Source organism: Lytechinus pictus, chromosome 3 (assembly GCF_037042905.1).
Source record: "Lytechinus pictus isolate F3 Inbred chromosome 3, Lp3.0, whole genome shotgun sequence".
In the NCBI taxonomy this organism is placed as follows: Eukaryota; Metazoa; Echinodermata; class Echinoidea; order Temnopleuroida; family Toxopneustidae; genus Lytechinus; species Lytechinus pictus.
Window position 1 is genome coordinate 7,256,209 of NC_087247.1, and position 17,683 is coordinate 7,273,891.

Below are 17,683 nucleotides of genomic sequence, written 5' to 3' on the forward strand. Positions count from 1 at the left end.
GAAATATGCAGCCTGCATTATACTTCCAGTTCTTACAACATCCACATATGTACAGAACCCTGCAAATATTTGTGAAGGGATATCATTCTTTTTTGTGTGCCTAGAGATTCTTGATTGCAATGCATTATGGGATGGAATTCTAATACGCAAGGGAAGCAACACGATCAAATAACTTTGCTTATTATTGCTCATAAACATTGTAAAAGTGCAGAAATCTGAAATACCAGTATAGCCCATATATATTTCCAAAGAGAAAATTATATTTTATAACCAAATGAAAAAAAAAGTGGTGTTAAGTTGATCAGAATAATGATCAAAACTATATTGCTTATAAATCACAGTGTTCCAATGATAATGCTTCATGTAAACTAGATTTCCATCTCATTATGCATTTTGATAAAAGGACCATCAAGGAAAATATTTTTGAACCAGGAAAGTCACTCTGTAAATTGTTTCAACCAGGCGCGGATCCGGCCGGATTAGACACAATACCATTTCAGGGGCCGTATTGTTTTTGCACAATAGTCGGCCTCTCAAAACTATTGTGTCTATAAAATCTGGCTGGATTCTTGCCTGGTTTTAACGAATCATTTCCATTTTTGAACAGTAAAGTAAATTTCTCTTTTGTGATTCTAATTGCTCATCATAGTTTCAAAATGTATTGGTATTACAGTGTATAAGCCACGATTAAGAATAATTTGTATCGTGGAAGTTTTTCTTGTGTGAACATCATCTGAAAGCTGTTGCCCGGGAAACCTCACGAAATACAGGTTCAGTGTACTTCTATACACCTGTATACAGTGCATCCTGCTGCCCTCAGTTTCTCCTTCAAAGGATACATTTTCTATGCGTGAAAGATGATTGTTATTTTTTCGTTTCCATTCAGAATGACTGATGTGTGTTAACCTTGGCTTTGGCTGTTTGCAGTCATGAAGTAGTTTGCTGTCTGTGCATGCAAACCTTTTCGTAGTTTAGAGAAAGTGGTCTGAATTTGCAGCCTCAAAGCCCTGATTTGGACTCAATTTGAAAGCTCCTCTTGCTTGAAATAACTTCTTCTTCTGCATTTATTTTTTGTTTGGCAATCAGTCAAACTCTCCCTTTTTTTACCATACACATAAAGATTAAATTTTGGCTTCAGAGGGGACAATAACTTGGACCTGCACAATATACTTGTACAATCAGATGACGAATTAAAACATATAATTGCAAAAATAGAGCAATGTTTCATCATAAATATGATAAAACATTGCCTTATTTAATTTTTTTTTTTTTTACATTTATGTTTCAATTATTCATCTGTTTTAAAAGCAAGTTTCATTTGTGTTAGACATGTCAATTTCAATTGGGGTATGTGCCTTGAGACTAGGCATGAGACAGGGTTTGTTTAACCATGTAGGGTCCATGATAGCAGTATGAACTTTCAAATAAAATGATAGAGTAGTAATGTAGGGAGGGCTATGTTAAAAAAATTGTGAAGGCAAAAAGTTTTTAGTTTCCCTGCTTAATACATGGACCTAGAGTAGTAGGTCCAACTTCTATCTCAGGTCTCAGGTCTGAAGGGGGGGGGGGGGGTCATCATAGCGGACATCGGCACCACTGATGTATGTGGTTGTCCCCCCCCCCCTAGGCCTACAGTGATAATCTCTTTCTGTCTATAATTTCACTTGATATTTGATTTGATACTGATAATCAGTACCTTATCTCCCCATGTATTTTTTCATGTGAATAAACATGCATTGTCCTTCTGGATAATAAATTGTGAATAAATGAATAGACGCCAAGGCTTATCATGGTTCCCTAAACATCCTTTAACTACCAATAATAGAACGGTTTCAAGGTCTGTCTCGAAAGGCTCTTCCACATGCAGCTCTCTTTGGGTGCATATACTTCACTTTTGGGCCCAAATCAGGCTCTTCATTATTTCAAGCACAGTTGCATCCTTTCTCATTTTTTGTTCAAATGCTGATTGTTAACGCTATTCGTAACGTCACAAAAAGGTGTGTGTTTTCGATCAGCATTTCTCTAGAAAGACAGTTTCTGTTAGAGAGAGAGAGAATAAATTTGAGCGAATCTACTTGACTATGAGAGAGAGAGAGAGAGAGGGGGTTTATGATACTTCCGAGTTATGAAATCAAAATTGCTCACAGGTTATTTTTCATCTTATCCAGAATTCATACTTCCAAAAAATAAGTACAAAAATTTGAAGATATGCAGTTTCACATTGATATCTGCAGCAGTTGGCTATTAAAGCAAATTAAAGAAATCAAGTTGGGATGATATTGCCTTGGATACTACTGAGCTCCATCTGGCTGAATGCTACGTCATCCTCCAATGCATTTCATTCCTTGATAAATCACTTTTATCTTATTTTACACAGAGCACATTCATCAGGATAAAGTGATTATCTTAATCCACCAGTATGTTATGCTTTTCTGTGGTAGCAGGTTTCAGTGTTATTGAGTTTTTGCTCTACATTCCACCATTTTACATTATTCGATTCGGTTTGATACATAAACTACAGTCTACTGTACATGTTCGTATGCTCGTACAGCAAAACATACTACATGTAGTCCTATGTTTATGTATTTGTAAACACTTTACTGTGATTTCAGAGCATTTATCCCAAAATTATTGCTCACAGCCATCAGTGAATATACGGTACCAGCAAATACATGTATGTAGCCTTGCAAGTATTGTCTGTATATATGATAATTTATTCTTCAATTTAAATCAACAACATCTGTATCTCAATAAAATTAAGCTTGTCATAAAGTCCAAATTATTTCTGAAATTCTTGTGATGGTACTCTTTGAATTACTATTTTACTTACATGTATTTCACTGTGGTGTTCTCTCTTTGTAGCTAGACAATTCTATATTTCAGTGGTGATTGTTGGCGCTATCAATTGCGAGTGGCGCTAAACATCTACGGATGGCAAGTCCTTTGCTTAGAGCCTTTCTTGGTTCTTTCATGGAATCACTGATATAAACCGAATATAAAATGCCAATATTTTGTTGAATTATTTTGTTTTCTTTCTTTATACAGCTATGCGGGTGACTGTGACATTGAAATCAGTGTGAAGACTGTCAAGAGATTAAAAGCAGGAATACAAGATCTACAGGTATGCTATTCATTCATTCATTTAACCCCTCATCCAAGCAGAGAGGGGGGGAGGTCAAATCGATAACTACATTTATTATGCGTTAATTGTGAGTTTTCTATTTACAACTTATTTTTACTGGCTAGTTGAAGAATTGTAAAATAATGCCAATAACATTAAACTCTAGAGAATGGAAATATAAGCTCATGAATGTTCTTTTCTTCAATATTTCAGTATCACTTTGTGTTAATGTAACATGTTTGTAAAAGAAATCATTAAATTTATTAACGTTTTCTAAATTATTTTTCAGTTTGCTGGGCGTATGGGTTACTCAAACAAGAATTGAAATGCCACACATGTACATGGATTTACTTGTTACATTGTTAATGAATGTAAATGTTTTGTTTTTGTTTATTTTAGCTCCATGGTAACTTGAGAGTAGAGATGAGACCATTGGTTAACAAGATGCCTCTGGTTGGTGGGATGTCAATCTATTTCTTGAACAGACCGGTAAGACTCCTCCTGCTTTTCTACAGTCCAGGCTTCTTCTCCAACTTCTTCTCCAGCTTCTCCAGCTTCTTCTCTTCTCCAGAGTTTCCAAATTATCATGTTATTTCTAATCCAGCTAATTGTCCTGATATTAATTATCTGAGAATTATTTGTAATGGAGATGAAATTAGCAACATATTTAGTTTCCTTAATCTCAAACATAAACTTTGGTTGCGTCAGGGTGTGCTGCTGAACCAGCCAACCTGAACATATTTTTAAGGGTATTTTGAATGAAACAGGCCCCATATTACACTCTTCTAGTACCTAGAAAAAAAATCATTCATTCATTCATTTCATTGTTTTCCATATTCAAATTTGACAATATAAAAACATGAAAAATACAAATAAGAGTTGATTAAAAAATGGCAAAATCACATTAAAAAATTTGTAATAAACTACAAAAATACAAAGGACAACCAAAGAAACAAAACATAAAAATATGGAGTATTTGCCAAAAGCCAGATGCTTATCAAGGGCAATCCTAGGGTAAGATTATTAAAGTATATATTACATACGAGAGGTAGACAGACAGACAGAGAGGAGGGGGAGAGTGAGGAATGGAAAGAAAGAAAGAGAGAGAGAAAGATGGAGAATAGAAAATTGATAAGGTAAGAAGAAGGAAAAAACATGCTATATGTATTTAAAAAAAAATCAACATGCAGTATATAAGCCTTGTATTGAAAGCTGACAATAAAGGACATGATTTAAGTTCATCCGGAATGTTGACAGCATTTTGATCCAATGAAAACAATGGTAATTCTTGAGATATTGAATATAAACAAGGGTATTGAAATGACAAAACATAGATCACCCCTGTGCCCTGGTACTGTATGAGTGTATTGCACTAAATAGTAAAACCATAATTCAAGCCGATTGGCAGTATACCTTTGAAATAAGAGTACATCAATATGACAACTTGTAGTTGATTAATTTGAATATCAGATCAAATATTCATTTACACATATATCCTTTATTTACAAAACCTGGCTTAAACATCTGGATACCATATGTGTAGGGATTTTTAGTGAAAAGCACACTCATTTTATACAGCTCCACCTCATGTACGGTATTATGCAGGTTATACCCCGCCCCCGTTCCCTCCAACTACGACCATGCCTTTAATAAAAATGGGTTCATGATGTACTCCCTAACTCATATATCAACTGTCTAATGTTAGAATGAGATTACATAGCTCTCTAACTCATATATCAACTGTCTTAAAATGAGATTACATAGCTATGTGTCATGACTATCTGAGGGTTGTGAATGCTTGGTATGACAGTATGACATCTTGAGTTATCACGTGCATGAGCTGAAACAGTGACATGTGTGAGATGTGTTCCATGATCTTTTTTTTTCATGTGACTATTAAAAAAACAGAACATTATATTTCCTGACAACCTTTTGCCATTTGTTTTCATCATAATATTTTCCTATATATATCTGCTCTTTTTAACTATCAAAGATTATGTACAAAAATCAATGGAAATCAATATTGTATACAGTATAGTTTTCAATGCCCCTCACATGAAAGAGCTTTTTACAAATGTATTTTTATGCACATGCATGGAATGTCCTGGGAAATTTTTGCTCATTTTGTTATTTCGATCATGGATCATATTTTGTTTCAGATTACAGAGTTAGAATGTTACCATGGTTTTAATTTCTATTGCTAATGAATCTGTATGAATATATTCTAATGTTCTATACCTGCCCAACAACATAGTGTTTATGTCCAGCTCAAGCCATTGAGCTAATGACATATATCTGGCTCTTGAGTTGATACATTGTATTTTATAATTGAGATGAATTATGAATTCTTTCTTGTTATTAATTTTCTAGGCGATAGATTTCAATCTTACCAACCTGGCTGACTTACTTGATGTACCAGGACTAAGGTAGACATATATATCTTTACTCCCCCTTATATTTACTGTCATGGTCCTATCCTTCCATGTCTTACTCCGACCCCGCCTCTCCATCCTCTTTTCTTTCACCTTTGTCCCCTCAATCTCTTTTTTTCCACCTCCTCTCTCCTTGTTCTATTCCTTTACCTCCCCGTCCTTGGCGTTGTCCGTGTCATCCTCTTATTATACTTTCCTATCTTCTCTCTCTCCTCTTCTCCTGTATCTCTGTTTGTCATATTATCCTGTTCATTTTCTTCATGCTCTTCTTTTCCCCATCTTCATCCTGATCCCCCTTTTTTCTCTTTCTTTCCCTAGGCATTTGTCCTACTGCTAGATAACTTTATGTATGTATTGAATTTGATTTCATTTACAACCTCCCATATTTTTTTTTGTAATTGTTTCTTTGTTTTTCATTATTATTTTTCTAGTAATTTCACCCATCTCCTTTTGATAAAAAATACATTTTCATATTCTTTCCATTCTTTGAATATATACTCTTTGACAAAAAAGCTACAAATGAAAAGTATGTATCATGATAAACAGTGCGTCCCACAAAAAACGAAACCGAGATTTATCGATGATTTATCATAACTTAATCACAAATAATATAGGCAAATGACCTACATGTATCATTGTAAAGCTTAGAATCTCCTCTTTCATCTGAAATTACTTAGATTATTTCTCATTCACGCATGAGTGAGCAAAAACAATTTGAAGAGGAGATACCGAAAAGTCATTTGGCGGGCTGTATATTGGTTTCAAAAAGAAAACCACCTATTTAGAAAATTCAATATCTGCTCTTTAATTTGATACCTCAATTACAGAAAATGGTCACGAAACAACAAAGTTCTAGTTATTTGAAATAAGGCTTGTATTTCAATAATTTCATAAAATTAAGAGGTTCTGCAGGCTAGCGTTCAAACTCACTTGACACTCTGTTTTGTTAACGATCAGCCATGCATTAAGTCTTTTGTTAACCATGCGATAGCTTCTGTGGAAAACCGGTGAAAACACGTTTATTTAATGAAATTATGGAAATACAAACATTGTTTCGAGGGAACATAACTTTTTTACTTCTTGACCATTTTTGTCTCACCTGCATAGCAGAGTGAGACTATAGGCGCCGCTTTTCCGACGGCGGCGGCGGCGGCGGCGTCAACACCAAATCTTAACCTGAGGTTAAGTTTTTGAAATGACAGCATAACTTAGAAAGTATATGGACCTAGTTCATTAAACTTGGCCATAAGGTTAATCAAGTATTACTGGACATCCTGCCTGAGTTTCATGTCACATGACCAAGGTCAAAGGTCATTTAGGGTCAATGAACTTAGACCATGTTGGGGGAATCAACATCAAAATCTTAACCTAAGGTTAAGTTTTTGAAATGTCATCATAACTTAGAAAATATATGGACCTAGTTCATGAAACTTATACATAAGGTTAATCAAGTATCACTGAACATCCTGCATGAGTTTCACATCACATGACTAAGGTCAAAGGTCATTTAGGGTCAATGAACTTTGGCCGAATTGGGGGTATCTGTTGAATTACCATCATAACTTTGAAAGTTTATGGATCTGATTCATGAAACTGGGACATAATAGTAATCAAGTATTACTGAACATCCTGTGCAAGTTTCAGGTCACATGATCAAGGTCAAAGGTCATTTAGGGTCAATGAACTTTGGCCAAATTGGGGTATTTGTTGAATTACAGCCATAAATTTGAAAGTGTGTTGGTCTAGTTCATAAAACTTGGACATAATAGTAATCAAGTATCACTGAACATCCTGTGCGAGTTTCAGGTCACATGATCAAGGTCAAAGGTCATGTAAGGTCAAAGAACTTTGGCCACGTTGGGGGTATTTGTTTAATTGCCATCATATCTCTATAAGTGTATTGGTCTAGTTCATAAAACGTGGAAATAAGAGTAACCAAGTATCACTGAACATCTTGTGCGAGTTATAGTAGTTTTCAAAATCAGCACTGCTGCTATATTGAATCGCGTGATGCAGGTGAGACGGCCAGAGGCATTCCACTTGTTGTGATTAAGGTATCAAATATAAGAGCAGATATTGAACTTTTTAGGCATGTGATTTTCTTTTTGAAATTCAGATACCCCCTGCCAAATGAGTTTTTGGTATCCTTTCTTCAAATTGTTTTTGCTCACTCATGCGTGAATGGGGAATAATCTAAGTAATATCAGATGAAAGAGGAGATTCTAAGCTTTACATTGGTAGGTCATTTGTCTATTGTATTTGTGATTAAGTTATGATAAATCATCGCTTAATCTTGGTTTCGTTTTTTCTGGGACGCACTGTATATTATATCTGTTTTAATAGTTTGCTACCTGCAGTGATACTTGTATGGGCACAGGATGCACATATTTAAGTGAATAGCCAGGGTTCATTATGGTAGCCTTTCATTCTAGGAAGAAAAACAATGTTGGGTGAATGGACGTACATATAATTCATTCTGTGTGATACTGAATTTATTTTTTTACTCTGAAACAATTCATTGAAAAACAGGAAATTGAAGTCGGGACATGTTTTTGCATGCAATTTTTTTCTCCCTTTGTAGGTATCGTAAAGTATAGTATTTATCCGAACGATGGTACCCTTTGAGATCAATTTGATTATATTTTGAAATTATCAAACTAAATCCATAATGGATTCAGGAATTGAAGTATATTTATAAAATTCATAATCCAGTAACAACCTGCTGGCTTTTTGTTTTCAATTGATCCTTGAGGATTGATTTGCTTCTTTCCTGAGGTGATCCAATGGAGTCGCTAAGGAGCCAGATATCTTTTTTTAGACCTGCCAATGTAGGACTTTCAAAGAAGGATAAAAGCATGTGTTGCTACGTCAGTGCATAACTTATCTTTTGTTAGGGATACTTGAAGGTCTCCATTTAGAAATCAATCAGATTATCATTTAAAAATTCAGTCAATAATGTTCTTTTTTTTTTTTATCGAATAGTAATCTGCTCCATGGTATCCTGGAAGACCAGTTTGCATGTTTCCTGGTGTTACCAAACAGGATCCCGATCACCCTCATTGACACGGTCGACCTCAATGAACTCAAGTACCCAATGCCAAAGGTAAGGCAATCAGTCCTCCAGGAATTTACAACTGTTCTTGTGGCAGTATATTGGACAGTTAGTTGATGATTTAATTATTGATCTGTTATTTGATGATTGGTTGAAGACCCAAATACCGGCTTTTGATATTAAAGACTAGATCTTCTTTGACGAAATTGAGTAAGATCAAAGTCCTACATTTTGTTTCTATCCTCTTACTTTCTCCCCTCTCTCACCTTTTTCTCCTTGTCTCATCTTCCAATTCTGTCTCATTCTGTCTTGTTCTTTATGTATATATTCATCTCTCTCTCTCTCTTCCCCATGGCCATATTTTTTATAATATTCATCTATTATATTCATTAGTATATATCCTTTGCCTTCCCTTAGGTTCCCAAAGTAGGAGCAAGAAGATTCCTTAAAAAAATGAACAAAAAATACATTTTAATCGGTTGTAAAATCTGAGCTACTTGGAAAACATATTTTTGTCACTTTCTCAATGAAAGGCCACTTTCTTTTTGGTGATCTATTTTAATGTTAATTTCTTGATATAATTTGTAGCTATTATTTCTATTTCGCTCTCATCCTAATATGCCTTAATCTTTCAGGGAGTGTTGCGTATCACAGCAGTCGAAGCAAGAAACCTGGTCAGAGCTGACATGGGTCTACTCAAGAAGGGCAAATCTGACCCGTATCTGGTTATCAATGGTCAGTATCCATTATATTTAAATAATGAAATTAGTAGTATGATGTTGCACATTCACTTGCCTGATTAACAACTTGAACAAAGTTTTCAGCCATCCCTCACCTGTATTAATGATTGTATTCTTTGTATTGGGCAAAATGGATTTATAAGCACTCTGTGTTTGATTTTCTTTGACAAACCGTTATAAGCTACCAAATTCCTTACATCTGATTGGTCGAGATCATATTTGTCAGTGAAATTTACTGGCAACATGCTGCGGAAATGCGTACCCTATGTCTGGTACATTCTGCTACTTAGTTCAAGTCTTTGTTGTTGTTTTAAGGAACATGGCCACTCAACTTATGTGAATCCGACTATGAAGGATCAGTGTCATGTTAATATTTGTTCTCACATTTATTGCAGTTGGAATGCAGAAGTTCAAGACCAAAACAATCAACAACAACCTGAATCCAAAGTGGAATCAGACATTTGAGGTAAGAAGGAAATCTGAGAGTGGTTATTTTTCTGGAAGAGGGAAGAATGATATTCTGGTAGTGTAATGCCATTTATTCTTAGTGGTATAATACTCAAGAAGTTTTAGCAAGCAAGTGTTTCATGAGAAGCCTTTAGAATCAAGGTTTGTTACGATAGTGCTAATCTAGAGTTAGAAAGTTAATGTAAACCTAACTTCTACTTTGTAAAGCCTCCACACTGAAAACATTAACATACATGTAGATAAGTGCATGTGGGACGGGTATCAGTATTGCTTGAAAAAAGACTCATCAGATAAGAATGCCATGCTTATTTTACTAATTTCTCAGCAATTTTGCATTCCTTACAAGAATCATTTGGCTCATTATTTTTGTTCATACATACAAACATTGGGATGGTCATGCTAAAAATTTAAAATTTAAAATAATTCTAAATACCAATTGCTCCTTTTTTGGAAGAGAAGTTGAGGATATTGTGCATTTCTTTTATACATGTAACGTGACCAGATTGATTTGGAATCGTCAAACTGATTGGCTAAATGTAGTAACTCGCTGTAGATTGAGTTCTCTTTCGTACATGTTTTGTTCGGTTTTATTGAAAAAAGATGCTTTAAACTGTAATTATTTGGACTAAACAGCAATTATATCTATTTCGAATACAGAAATCTATTCCTTCTTTCAAGGTGATTGAAATTACATAAATGAAAGGCAACCCAGCATTCTTGCCAATGAAACTGATAAATTTGATAAAAAATTGCTAAATTTTGAGAGATTATTGATCTATTAGTAAGTTTCTGTTTCTTTTCCCAAATCCTTCTCATTTTTAGTATGCTACATTTGTTGTTTATCCTGTTTATAATCTAAGTTTTTAATATTCATATACTACAAGATTTTCTACCGCTCGGTACGATTTCTTTGTATGCCTTTCGTTGATGTTAATTGATTATTATTCATGCTATTTGTATTGATATGTTGTAATTACATTGTATGCAACTCTTTGTACAAACATGTATATGGAATCAATTTTGTTGACAATTTGATGAGCATTCGGGGGTCAATAAAAAGATCTTTAAAAAAAAAGAATGCCATGCTTATTTTACTATGCAAGAATCATTTGGCTCATTATTTTTGTTGGATTCTGAAATCAATTTGAGATCATTACCACATCTGGAATTTATGATTAACTTGAACTATTTTTTTTGTGTAGGCCATAGTGTATGAAGAGCATGGACAGACATTAGATGTGGATTGTTGGGATGAGGATCCGGGAAGCAAAGATGATCCACTAGGAAAGTAAGTGAATAATATCCTCTGGCAAGGCACCATTCCAAATTTGCTCACTATCTACCCAGGTTTATATGGGTACCAGCAGAAGGAAATTCCTGTGTGTTTGGAGAAAATTCTTTAGATCCATACATGAATGTTTTAGAAGAGTAAAGATCTTAGATTTGACATGTATATTTTTTATGTATTTAAAGATGTTTCATGAGTTTCTAAAATGTTGCTTTATCTTTGTTGATATGTCAGAAAATATTTGACATAACCATTACTAAAAAAAAAAACCCTTGCACTTCTTTACTTTTGTCACACAGATTTTTTTAATATACAAATCATGCAGAAGACATATTGCGATGCAATTAAAGAAGCAAATTTTTAAAATGTTGTTTGGAAATCATAAATAAAGATAAATTATAGATATTTATATTGTACACAGTATGTAGTATGATTGTCAATTATACATTTCAGGGGCAGGGGGGGGGGGGTTGAATATGAATTTCACAAACAGTGAAGTTTTATTCTAAAATCTGGATGTGTGCAGTTTAACATGCATTTGTCATACTGCACTACTGGGTAGTGCATCAAACAATAAGATTACTTGTCAATTACTTCATCATTGGATATTACATGCAACTCCGTATGAAAACCCCTAATTATTTATTGTTATGTTCTTTGTGACTCTGATGTAACATTGTTTAATATATCTTTTATTTTTCAGTCTGAGCATCGATATTCACTACATTTCCAAGATGGGAACCTTTGATTCTGTAAGGAAATGCAGTCAGTTTTTATTTCTTCATCTAATGACATTTTCAGTTGCCTTTTAATTTCTATGATTGATGGTTTACTCCTAAAAATTGTTACCAACTGGAGAGTGAAAACGCTCCTTAAGTTCCAAATTGACTTAAAGGAAAGTTAGGGTATATACCTCATATGTTCAAATTCAGGAACATAACTTTTATCTGTACATATTATAATTTGAAGGCTAACAACTATTTTATACTTATTATAAAGCAAAGCAGGGGGTCTTCGATAAAGTGCAATAGAATGTTATTGTTTCTTGGTTGAGGGAAAAAACAATTATTCTATATTTCCTTTGTAAGTGTGTTTTTATATTATATGCGAATGCAATTACTAGACAAACTTGTAATGACAAATGTCTAGATATATACATAGATTTGATATTGGGCAAAATGATACATTGAGGTATTGGGCAATTTGCCCCCCCCCCCCTAGATATCTGAAATTGCCCTCTGTAAATGGATACTGAGCTCAATGCATTGTAATTCGGTGTGGACATGTGAAGGGAATTAGCCCCTTTTCAAAAGATAGAAAATTTTACCCCAGATATGTATTACTTACCATTTTAGTGAAAATTTGAAAGTTTTGATGTAAGAATGAAGGACTAATTGCTAATTTTTCAAATTATTATTATTATTATTTTTTTTTTAGTGGTTGCCACTGGAAGACATCAAACATGGTGATCTCCATCTTCATCTGGAATGGCTTGTTCCTTCAGAGAACTTTGGTATCATTCATGAAGTAAGACTTAGTGATTTTCACTGAATACTGTTAAAAGCTACTGAAATCCTTGCTTCTGATCGGCTCAGAGCAAATTAGTCAGTGAATATCACTGTCAATATGCTTCCTGAAACATTTTCTAGGGCCTTGTGGCAACCTAACAGATATAACTGTTAATGCAAGTTGGAAATATCAATTTTACAATGTATGTCTTTATATTGAACCTGTTGTTTTTTTAAAAGCTACAGGATGTTGAACAAGTTTGGGATGTTTGTTTCATTGTTTACTGACCATTTAAGATCTATGAAAGCTCTCACTTCAAGCAAACACTAATTCACTCTGGCATAATTCAAAACACATTTCAAATTAAAACTTTGGTTAAAGTTGAATTAAGAAGACGATTCCAAATATTGAGATATTTACATTAATAGCAACCTTACAACCCCCCAAACACTAATAGGTGATTCGACCCCCCATTTTCTTTTTTCAAAATAGTGAATTTGAACGATTTATCCGTACCCATTTTCCCTGAGTTCGCTCCTGCAATGCCTACCGAGACGGGTGTTCTTTGAGTGTGACGTCACCGGGGGGTATTCGGTCCCGGTTTAGTAAACAAGGCAGTGCCGTTTTGTGTACTATGCACGTACTCCTTCATATGGAATAACTGCAGTTGAAGTTGTATCTGCGAGCCATTTCAGCCATAGAACTTGCAAAGAGGAAATGATTAAAATATTTGTGGCCGTACTATTATTCCAAATATGTGAATTCCCTCAGAATGATACCATAGACCCTAAAGGAATAATTTCAAGGTGAATAATATGAAATTTGATCGAGATCTTCTCACCAGTCGATAACGTAGCAGACGTGTTATTATGACATATTTATCCGCGTGTGACGCGGCTCTTGCAAAAAAACACAGTTGGTTGCGGAATTGCTTTGTGCCGACCGGCCGCCCGCTCCGGCGCAGCTAGCTGTCGAGCTACCGTACCGTTCTTGTTGTCTTCAACCATAGAGATGTATACTAATAACTATATATCTTTCTGTCTTCAACTCACTTCCGAATTGCGTTTGTATGTGTGACGGTGACCCCTAGCGTAATTAAATATAGAAAACAACTCAGAAGGCCGAGAAAGAATACTATACGTTTGGTTCAAGATTGTTCTGTGGAATGAGCTATGAGTGGAAATGATCCAGAGGATATAAAAGTGGAGTCAAAGACAAAAGAAAAGAAGAAAAAAAACGCCAGGGGATCGCTGCACGGCCATGAACTAAGTCGACATACCAGACCATAACAGTACACTCAATGCCTGGGTGTTGTGTGTACTAGTATTATGCGTTCAGCGCGTGCTGAGCTAGCCGCCGGAATTACTTTCCAGCTACTCACTTGATTGAACATCGTGATAAAATAAATGAGAAATAGTGAAAATATCATTCAATAACTCACTGTTTGCTATCTTACATCATGATTGAAGAGTTCATGGTGGTTATTCATACTGTTTTTTATACAGGGAAAGTAAAGATTTGTACATATCAGTCCTATTTGTTTGATTTGAGTTGCTTTGAAAAAAAATTGTAAAATATCTTTCTCTCTCTGCATAGCATTTCTGTATGACATTCAGGCACCTCTTATACTAAATTCCCCCCGGTGACGTCACACTCCGAGTGACTTTTCTGTACACTCGTCTCTCGGGTTCTGACAGGTGGCTAATTTCATAGACTTTCAAAGCAAAATATCGAGAAGGCAGAGGATTATTGTGACATGCTATGTGTTTGAACAACTTATATATACTATATATTGTATGTAGAACCTATATTTATGGAAACTCACCCCCTTCTTAATTCAACTTTAAAGAAAAAATATTTTGCAACGTTTCGCCTTTGTCTTTTCCCTATATTCAGCATAACTGCGCATTCCACGATTATACAATCACAACAGATGGTGATCCTCATTGTAATGATGAAGTTCTCAAATTATGCCAATTTAAATTTCAAAAAGTTCAGTAACAAAAAAAAGACATCATCCTTCAAACTCGAGTTGCTGAATTTATTGCCAGGGGTTTATATCTATGTTCGCATTCATGCTCAGATGAATATAATTATTACTGTTGTTTTTATTTCTGTGTACTAGCAAGTGGCGGATTGCTTACAGGTTGCCACACCGACCTCAGAATCCCTCTTTTCTTGCGCCCTTCTGGTGGTCAAACTGGACTCTGCTAAGGACCTTCCGGTAAGACCATACTCTTCATTTTCCTCTGGACAGAAATGTAGTTCAGACATGGCACAGCAATGCTTAGCAACAGTTTTGTGTACAATGTCATGAGGCATTTGAAATTTTTTTAGTGGTGAGAGACATTTTTTTTTGGGGGGGGGAGAGGGCTTAAGGTGACCCCCCCCCCCAAATAAAAAAAAACTGTACCAAACAAATCTCTTGAAAAGAAAATGTAAAATATTATTTCCAGAGTTTGGTGGCTGACTCATCATTCACCGTGATGAAATCACTATGAGATCATGTAACATGCTTGTGTGGTTTATCTCAATATTGTAACACTTTTCAAACTGTTGCTCAGCTTTGTGGCGTCGTTTCTGATCAAGGATTTGAACTTGAAATCACAAATTTAGCGCTATGGGTTAATGGGTGAAATAGCCATGCTGAAAGAGGCAGAATTTCTTTTGGCGGAATGAGGGGCTTACCATGTCTCTTTCTAGTGTACAAACATCAATACCTAAACTTTTTATACAAGGTAGAAGTCATTCACTCTTTGAAAAAGGGCTGACTAATGTTACCATGGTAATTACCATATTTGTTGCTGTCATGCCACTAGGTTCAAGATCTGCTGACCTTAGTTTGATTTTCACACTAGATAAAGGCTTCTTTCGTTGCCGCTAATTATCATAATCTACTTAAATCGTCATTTCTTATAGGATATACAGACACGAGAGTGATCCTTGCGCAAGAGTAAATTGCACACATAGATCCTTATTTAAAAAAAGATCAAATATTCACTAGTTTTACTCTTTTATCTAACAAGTTTTTAGTATGTAAAATATATTTACTTAATCGATTCAGGATGGAGTGACTTCATTTTATATTTTTGCCAAATATATTTCATATAATGGGAAATATGTTAGTTACTGAAATCCTCAAATTAGCAATGCTATGGAAATCAATATTTTCCATGCAAATTTGTGAATTGACTCCCAATGGCATTATTTATTAGTCCTTATTTATTCCTGAAACATGAATTTTAAAAGGAAAACAGTAGTAATGATAGAAAAATACTAAGGTTGATGAGTAGACGCTGATCATATAGGCTTTTGATAATTCATCAACCTGGGACCTGTATCTTTAAGCTTTTGCGATTGATTGTGTTGTTAATATTTATCTTTGATCGCTCACGGTGATCAATGTAATTAAGCAAGTCCATCCAAAAAAAAAGTTAAATTGAGTAAAAAGAGAAAAATCCAACAAGCATAACACTGAAAATTTCATCAAAATCTGATGTAAAATAAGAAATTTATGACATTTTAAAGTTTCGCTTGATTTTACAAAACAGTTATATACACATCCTGGTCGGTGTGCAAATGAGGGGACTGATGACATCACTCACTATTTATTTTGTATTTCATTATATGAAATACGAAATATCTAAATTTTCTACTCATTGTCAAGTAAAACAAAGTTTTTATACCTTCCTGAACTACCATTGTTTTAACATTTTTTTGGCTCAGTCAAGTTGGTCATTGTCAAATGTAAAAATTGAAATATTGTATACTGGTAATTCAAACAATAAAAAACAAAAGAAATAGTGAGTGAGGGTTATCATCTACTCTCTCATTTGCATATCACTGAGTTGTGCATATAACTGTTTTGTGAAAAATAAGCATAACTTTAAAATATCATAACTTCTCTTATTTAACATCCGATTTGGACAAAATTTTCAGCGTTATGTTTGTTTGATTATTCTCTATTGATTCAAATCAACATTTTTCTGGGATGGACTGACCTTTAATATTTATGATTTATCGCTCACGATGGTCTATGTCATTAAGCATAATAAAAAATGGCTTTCTGATCACTCACTGTACTTTGTGATACCAGGCTTGAATGTGTTTAAGTATAGTCTGTAGAGCACTAACAGCATATGTGTATGTATACATACACTTCCAATCAACAGAAGAATACAGTAATAAGATCAATCCCTGGTGTAGTGAGTATTTTCTTCATTGTGTTCATCAATTCCATCATTTGATTGCATTCAATTTGAAGGCATTCCGCATTTCCATCTTTTGATTGCATTCTTTATGAAGGCATTCAGCATTTCCATCGTTTGATTGCATTCTCTTTGAAGGCATTCAGCATTTTGCTTTTTCCTTTTGTTCATTTCAAATTTGTTTGTATTTTTACAGACACCATTTCTTCATGTTATTGAAAGTGTACTGGCTACGATAATTTTTCTCTAGAAATAGAGAATGCGTTGTGTTTTCATTCCTACAAAATTTTTATTTCTACTGCAGTGCTGAAAGTATAAGGATGCCCAAAGTATATCATTGGCATGCATTAAATCAGTTTCTTTATTATTACAATTTTGAATTGTTATCATTTTAAATTGCTGGCTTTTGTATTACACCATATTTATAACTAAATTTAATTATAACAAAATTCTATTCTATATCACAGTTTGAAACATTTTTTGTGAACAGATTTCCAGATTTGATTAAATTGAGACTGTTCATCATTTCAAAATTATAGAATTTGAAGTTAGAAAAATTTTACCTACCTAAGCCGTTCCATGTGTATACTTATTTGTTCTGTTATGTTTCATATTTTGAAATGTAAGATTAACCATGGAAATGATTTTATAACTAAAGTCATTTTGAACAAACTTCATCAGAATGCTGGTTTTTATATCTAAAACTCATGCATGGAATTGTTGGCAAACATATATTGCAGTTATTGTTCCCATTCTTTCAAATATTTTCAGTATTTGAACTTTACTAGCACACATTACAGTGCTACAGGACCACATATACATGTATATATATATATATTTTCTTCTGGGACAAATGCTTACATTC

At 34.3% G+C, this 17,683-nt stretch overlaps 1 protein-coding gene across 2 annotated transcripts in view; it reads left to right on the top strand.

Moving 5' to 3' along the window:
• The window catches only part of LOC129255965 (extended synaptotagmin-2-like), a 55,677-nt gene that overhangs the window by 20,360 nt on the left and 17,634 nt on the right, over positions 1 to 17,683 (top strand). For both annotated transcript variants that reach the window (XM_064096256.1, XM_064096255.1), the window contains exons 5-14: positions 3,046 to 3,121; positions 3,521 to 3,610; positions 5,492 to 5,547; positions 8,536 to 8,656; positions 9,241 to 9,340; positions 9,741 to 9,811; positions 11,016 to 11,101; positions 11,805 to 11,853; positions 12,539 to 12,628; positions 14,736 to 14,834. In XM_064096256.1, the coding sequence (XP_063952326.1) occupies positions 3,046 to 3,121; positions 3,521 to 3,610; positions 5,492 to 5,547; positions 8,536 to 8,656; positions 9,241 to 9,340; positions 9,741 to 9,811; positions 11,016 to 11,101; positions 11,805 to 11,853; positions 12,539 to 12,628; positions 14,736 to 14,834 (838 nt within the window). The remainder of the gene's footprint in view (positions 1 to 3,045; positions 3,122 to 3,520; positions 3,611 to 5,491; positions 5,548 to 8,535; positions 8,657 to 9,240; positions 9,341 to 9,740; positions 9,812 to 11,015; positions 11,102 to 11,804; positions 11,854 to 12,538; positions 12,629 to 14,735; positions 14,835 to 17,683) is intronic.